At 33.5% G+C, this 6961-nt stretch overlaps 1 protein-coding gene across 1 annotated transcript; it reads right to left on the bottom strand.

Moving 5' to 3' along the window:
- Positions 1-1529: 1529 nt before the first annotated feature.
- Positions 1530-5021, bottom strand: LOC112702687 (CBL-interacting serine/threonine-protein kinase 11). Its single transcript, XM_025753824.3, has 3 exons — positions 4037-5021; positions 3562-3921; positions 1530-2841 (listed from the first exon to the last, which is right to left on the bottom strand). Exons 1-3 carry the CDS (start codon positions 4217-4219, stop codon positions 2014-2016), a joined length of 1371 nt encoding a protein of 456 aa, XP_025609609.1. The 5' UTR covers positions 4220-5021; the 3' UTR covers positions 1530-2013.
- Between the last annotated feature and the right edge of the window lie 1940 nt (positions 5022-6961).

Genomic DNA, 6961 nt, shown 5'->3' with positions numbered 1-6961 from the left:
TATGCATTTCTTATATTGTAAAGGTGTCGAAGTTGTCAAAAATTCCTTGTTATAAGGAAATTTAGTGGCTCATTCTCTAGCTAAATTTGTTCTTAGTTAAACTTGTCCTTACCATGTTAAAATACAGTATAGGTGAAAAAAGTTCCAACATATATGTGTAACTTAATCCATTTAAACATTCTAGATTTTTTTCTAAATTAAATATCATCTGCTTTCAAAGAAAATGTATATTTTATAAAATATATCTTCCCAACAAAAGAAGACAACCACTATATTTGACACATTAACTAGTCATGATTTAGATTTTTTACATAAGTTTTATGTGACTGAGATTTACTAGAGCTCTTAGAAATTTAATTGATATTCTCTAACATTTTCAAAACGACAACAATAACAAGATTAATTTGAAAAATTTAGAGCTCTCGGAACAACAATCAAGTTTTTTTTTTAAATTCTAATAGGTCTCGATCATATAGAATCTAGGCAAGAAACTCAAATCGTAACAAGTTAACAAATGATTTCTCAACAAGGGTGGTCTGGGCAGCGTATTCTACAGTGAAATATGGCAGTGTAATTGATGAATACTCAAATATGGTGAAGGAGCCAAAAAGTGGGAGAGGCAAAAAAAAAAGAGAAAATTGATGCTCAATGTTAAAGCTCACACTTGATGGGGAGATTGTTAAGGTTATAAATGTGAAGAAGTTAATAAATTAACTGCAAATAAAAAAAAACAAGGAAAAATAGTAAATTTATAAGATAAAGACTTCATTAACTTAATATTTTAAGGTTTTGAGTTGAATATAGCATTTTTATTTTGTGTTCTCTTAGTTACTTTCTAAAATTTCTCTAATAATAATCAAGAGCTCCCCACGGTGCCCAATAGGTTTGGCATGTAAGACTCGATCACATATACCCATGAATTATTGCCATGAAATCTGCATGGCTGTTAACCAAACATAGGGAGAGAATGCTACAGCACAGTGCATGCATGTAAAGCTTGATTTATTTATCTTGTGTTACAACTTTTGGACCTTTACTTGTACTATATGCAAAACACCTAAAGCAAAAGACAAATAATATAACTGCTACTACATGTGAACCTCTTATCCTCTGCAAGCAACACTAGAGTTTGACAGAACCATAAGGAGATACAAAAGAATTATTGAAATCAGAGATAGAGTTCAAGAATATGTGTTCTTCAAGAATAAAATTTTTGTATAGTCCTTGTATTTGAGTTCCAAAATCAAGCACTGCCTTAGTCACATGGTGCCTATAAATTTGTGCCTAAATTGCCAAAACGTGAGTGTTAATTGATGGAACCCACTCTTTTATAAAGTTGAATCATATGTATTTTATAGATACCATAAAACACACCTTAATCATAAACTACTAGTATTCAGTATACTTTATCCCAAACACACTTTATTAGACTCCTTTGGCATATAAAAGATTTGGAAAAACAAGGCATAAAATTGCCAACAATTGAGAAAAACAAGAAGAAAAGGCAAGCTATATAAATAGAGTAATAATTATTCTAATTTTTGCTTTCCATTATGAGGGAAGCCAGACAATTGTCTGATATATAAACAATACAGTAAGACACCCTTAATTTATTTTCAACATTTACAAAGAGAGGGAAAGAAAAAGGTAAACAAGAAGCATAAATATTCATCATCATCATCATCATTGCTGGAGTCTCCACCAATCCTCCAATCAACATCATCCTACAGTTCAAACATTGGCAATATCCATGGCTGCCAAAACTACACCATGACCCACCATGATTACTGCGTTGGGTCTCTCAACAGCAACACCACCATTGGCAGTAATAATCCCATGTGTGCCAGAACTACAACATGACCCACCAAAATGTACATTTTGGATACAATAACAATAATAAACAACAAATATTTCAACCTATATATGTATATATATCTTTGTTTTTCCAACAAAAGACCTTTTTAAAAAAAAAAGGGGAAAGAAAATGGATTAAAAGAAAGGGACAGAATAAGATCAGACACTAGCAACTTGCTCAGACTCGGAAATCTCCGATTGAGTCTCTGCTGAATCAGAAATGCTATCACTTTCTGTGGTAGCATTACTTAACAGCTTAGGTGTCAGTTTGTTCCTCCACATATCCCTAAATCCGAAGAGATCCCCGGTTTTCCTCGTTGCCTCCACCACAACCAGGTTGGCAGTTACCCGGCAAACCTCCACCACAAGCCCAAAATTACCATTTTGCCCCTCTAGCTCCACACCACATTCTTTCAACCCTCTTACTATAAGCCCCTCTGCCACAGCCACCTCCTCCACCCTAGCCAAAACCGCCTCAACTGAACCCTTGAGCATGAGCCTCTCAGTGTCCTCTGCGGCCGCTGATGTGGAGGCACCACCGCCAACAAACAATCCAGAAAGATTCAAACCAGAAGAGAATGAGATTATATCAAAAGCATTCAATTCCTTCACCTTGTCCTCAGACCCAAGATTCCAATCCTCATGAAACTTGATCTCCTTGTAGCCTTTTCTAAACCAAGGGTCCCTGGTGATCTCATCAACGGTGAACCTTGTCTCGGGGTTGATGTCAAGAACCCTTGAAAGGAACCGTCGTAGATCCGGTGACATCCACCGTGGACACCGGTACTCCCCCTTGTAGATCTTCTTGTACATCACCATCAAGTTTGGATCATTGAAAGGTAGGTACCCTGCTGCAAGAACAAAGAGAATCACCCCACAAGACCATACATCAACCTTTGCACCGTCGTAGCCCTTCTTTGCCAGAATCTCCGGTGCCACGTACGCCGGAGTGCCACACAACGTGTGCAACAACCCATCAAACCTCACCTGCAAAAAGAATAGATGACCGATTATTAATTAGGCATGTTCGATCATTCACATGTAAACCACCATTATTTGACGTGTATCATTCAAAATTCCTAGAAATCATAATAGAAAATTGGACCTACTCATAATAAAGGTGTACCTGTCATTATAGGAGAGAGATCATTAATTGTTTTAGAGCAAGAAAGATTGGTGTTCCAGAAAATATTAATTCAACTAAATTAATATTATTATTGTTTCCGTACATTATCCTCAATATAAATTACTAAATTAATGTGCAAGCCATGATTTTAAACTCTGCAACCAAGATTACGGCATTGATGTTACAATTTTCTAGCCCTTTACAACAATTACAGCAGCATCAACTGCAAATTTTACTGCAGCTAGAATTGCAACCACAAATCCAAACCATGATGGGACAAATAAACTTTTTCTTCAACAAACCATTTAATTTTGTAACAAATTAATTAAATTCATAAATTTAGAAGCAATTCTCCAGCACCATTGATTACCCTAAACACAGGACTGTAAAATCCACCATCTATCACATTAATTACTCTGAACTCTAATTTGAGCTCTAGCATTTCATTTCATTACGGTAAGAATTTTGACAGAAATTTTTTTGTTCAAATTCCTGATGAAAAATCAAATTCCCCAACAAATTAACTGAACAAAATAACAAAATGATGCTGTAAATGCAAATTACAGTATTTTGGGGCTGACCTGGTCTTTGACGGCACTGAGTCCAAAATCGGAGACCTTGAGATTCCCATTTTCATCAAGCAAGAGATTCTCCGGCTTCAAATCACGGTGGAAAACGCCGCGCGAGTGGCAGTACCCTACGGCGGAGATAAGCTGCTGGAAATACTTGCGGGCGAGATCCTCGCTGAACCTCCCTTTCGAAACCTTAGCAAATAACTCACCGCCTTTAACGAACTCCAACACGAAATAGATCTTGGTCTTCGTCGCCAGCACCTCGTGCAGCTTCACGATGTTCGGGTGGTTGAGCTTGCTCATGATCGAAACCTCGCGCTTCACGTTCGAAACCAGTGACGTTCCCATTATCTTCTTCTTGCTTATCACCTACGCATTCCACAAATTCAAATACGTATTTTAACGAATTCGATCACATTGAAGAATTCGATTCAAAATTCAGAAGTTTCAGCAAATCATTCCTTAATTATTATTAGTTATTTACCTTTATCGCCACGCTCTGCATCGTTTTCACGTTCCGCGCGTAGTAAACCTTCGCGAACGCGCCGCATCCTAGGAGTCTTCCTAGCTCGTATTTTCCAAATAAGGCGGAGGTGGTGACCGTGGATGTGGAGGTGTTAGTAGTTGCCGACGCCGCATGCGGCGGCGCCTGTTCGATCTCTGGCATCGTGATTTTTGACACCAGAGACCGAACTTCTTATTTTTTTTTTTCTTTTTTTCGATCTAAAAGCTATGAAAGAATAAATAGTTGAGAAGGAGAGAATTTGATGTGGTGATTGGTGTTTTTGAATTCGCTCGTAAAAAAGTTTTTGATTTATTGCGGAATATGGTGTTTTCGTTTATTTTTCTTGTTTTGTGGGTTCTCATTCCGTTATTTTGTGCGGAAACACAGGATGTTCGGAATTGCACGGCGCTTGTTTTCTTTATTATTTTATGGTTGTTTCCGTATTTATATTTTTCTAAAATTTGCTTTCAGGACAAAGGTTTCCTATGCTTTTGCGTTTTTTTTCCCCAAAAAATTAAAATTACATCTCTCCTCCCTAATAAAAGACAGAGACGAGTAGTTATTTGTATCTCAATTCTCAAATTCTCAACCTGTATCTGGATCCCGAAAAGGAAAATATTTAAAATTAAATTTGTCAGCAATTAATTAATATTTTAAATTTTAAATTTATCTTTTATTATTTGTATTTATCATTATTTTGTTGGATATTTATTTGTATTAAATAAGATTAGTTCTTTAAAAAACTGATGAGAAAATTAATGTTGTTTTCGAAAAGATTATTTAGTATATAACAGAAAATTCTCACTTTTAAATATAAAAAAGATTTAGTTTATTGAAGAAAAAAAAAAGGGTTCGTTTCCGTGTTTTTGGGCTACGCGGGTATATAGTTGGGACTTGGGAGTTGAATTGAAGAAAGCTAAGTAACTTGCAGCTTTGTTTTGAAAGCGGAAAGAGTAGTCACGCTGTTTTTTATTACTTTTTCTTTTTTTAGGTATATTGAGAGGTAATTATAATTGGCCATACACATGTTGCATTGTGATTAGAAGATATAGTTGATAAGTTGAATATAATTTAGTAATTAAAAATGACACGTCGGTGCCGACTTGAGCCGTCTCTTTTATGAAATAAAAATAGACTTAATTTTTTCAATTTACATTCATCATTTTGTCTTTTTTTTTTAGAATTAACTATTAATTTAGTATTTAAAATATTTGATATAACAAAAAATTTTTTAAAAAATATTATTAATAAAATAATTTTTAAATTATTTAAAAATATAACAAAGATAATCAATAAATATGATATTTTTTATAAATGTTAAATTTTCGTATTTAGTAAATAAGTTATTCATTTAATTTAAATTTTTGTATCAATATTTAAATAAATATTTAGTAGATATATTAAAAAATCAAAGTAAAATTTGATTTTTAAAATTTTTTATTTTTTTAAAAATTAGTAATTCACAATAATATTTTTTTAAAAAAAATCACTTGACATAAAAGTTACAAAATTTTGAGGATGAAAAGATTTTATTTTTGTAATGATGTTTGCAAAAAAGCATCAAAATATGATTTTTAAAATATTACTTTAGAATATATATTTACAGTTATGTTACACATTGGTATAATTTTTCATCCAAGCTAGTCCAATACTAAAAAAACTCAATCTCATTAAATAAAACGTGACTTTCACGCACCCAAACACATGAAACGTTAAATATTCATTTGCGCTTCATTAAGAAAAAACGTTCCTTCTTCAACATTGAAACCGCTACTGGAGAAGAATCACGAGAAGATTTCGGAAGAAAGAAGCAAAAATGAACGAAAATAGCAACAGAGACTACGAAAAGTATAAGAAAAATTACTGTTCCTTTAAAATCTTGCAATCTCGCGTTTCTTCTAGTTGTATTTTAGGTTTAATGGATTGAGTTGCTTCGTTTAGTAGATCGACATATTCTGATTCCATTTTTATAGTGTAACTAGGGTTTGAAATGAAATGTGTTCTTATTTTCATTCAGTTCAGTGGAGTTGCTAATTTCGATTCAATTGATTGTTAGCGTGTTCAGTTGACTTCTTTTACATAGAGAAATACTATTCTTGATGATTGAATGTTTATAACGTTTTATTCAGCACATGAATATTGCTCGGTTCAGTAGAGTTACTCATTTTCATTCACTTGATTGTTAGTGTGTTCAGTTGAGTCCTTTTGCATGCAGAAATATTTTTCTTGATAATTGAATGTCTATTACGTTTTATTCAGCACATGAATGGCGTTCGGTTCAGTAGAGTTGGTTATTTTCATTCACTTGATTGTTAGTGTGTTCAGTTGAGTCCTTTTGCATTCAGAAATGCTTTTGTTGCTGATTGAATGTTTTATCACGTTTTATTCATAACATGAATGGTGTTCATTTCAGTGAGCTTGGTAATTTTCATTCACTTGATTGTTAGTGAGTTCAATTGAGTCCATTTGTATGCATAAATATTTTTCTTGATGATTGAATGTCTATTATGTTTTATTCAGCACATGAATGGTGTTCAGTTTAGTGAGTTAGCCATTTTCATTCACTTGATTGTTAGTGTGTTATGCTGGATCCTTTTGCATGCAAAAATAATTTTCTTGCTAATTGAATGTTTATCACATTTTATTCAAAACATGAATTGTGTTCAGTTCAGTGGAGTTGCTAATTTTGATTCACTTGATTGTTAGAGTGTTCACCTAGGCTCTTTTGCATGCAAAAATGCTTTTCTAGCTGTTTCATTATTTATCATGTTTTATTCAATACATCAATGGAGTTCGGTTCAGTGGGCTGGGATATTTTCATTCACTTGATTAAAATATGCATGCTTGTGCTTGTCGATGTATTGAGTGAAGTATTGGCCAAATTTTTTTGTCCTTACAGCAAAA

This window comes from Arachis hypogaea, chromosome 7 (genome assembly GCF_003086295.3).
Source record: "Arachis hypogaea cultivar Tifrunner chromosome 7, arahy.Tifrunner.gnm2.J5K5, whole genome shotgun sequence".
Lineage (NCBI taxonomy): Eukaryota > Viridiplantae > Streptophyta > Magnoliopsida > Fabales > Fabaceae > Arachis > Arachis hypogaea.
The sequence above is the reverse complement of the archived record's forward strand: the minus strand, read 5'-3'. Positions and strand labels throughout refer to the sequence as shown.

Excerpts from the sequence above, each read along its gene's own strand:
- LOC112702687 (XM_025753824.3), bottom strand. The coding sequence starts at position 4,219 with ATGCCAGAGATCGAACAGGCGCCGCCGCATGCGGCGTCGGCAACTACT. Across the intron at positions 3,922-4,036 it reads TGCAGAGCGTGGCGATAAAG|GTGATAAGCAAGAAGAAGAT; the intron begins GTAAATAACTAA and ends TGGAATGCGTAG. Across the intron at positions 2,842-3,561 it reads TCAGTGCCGTCAAAGACCAG|GTGAGGTTTGATGGGTTGTT; the intron begins GTCAGCCCCAAA and ends TTCTTTTTGCAG.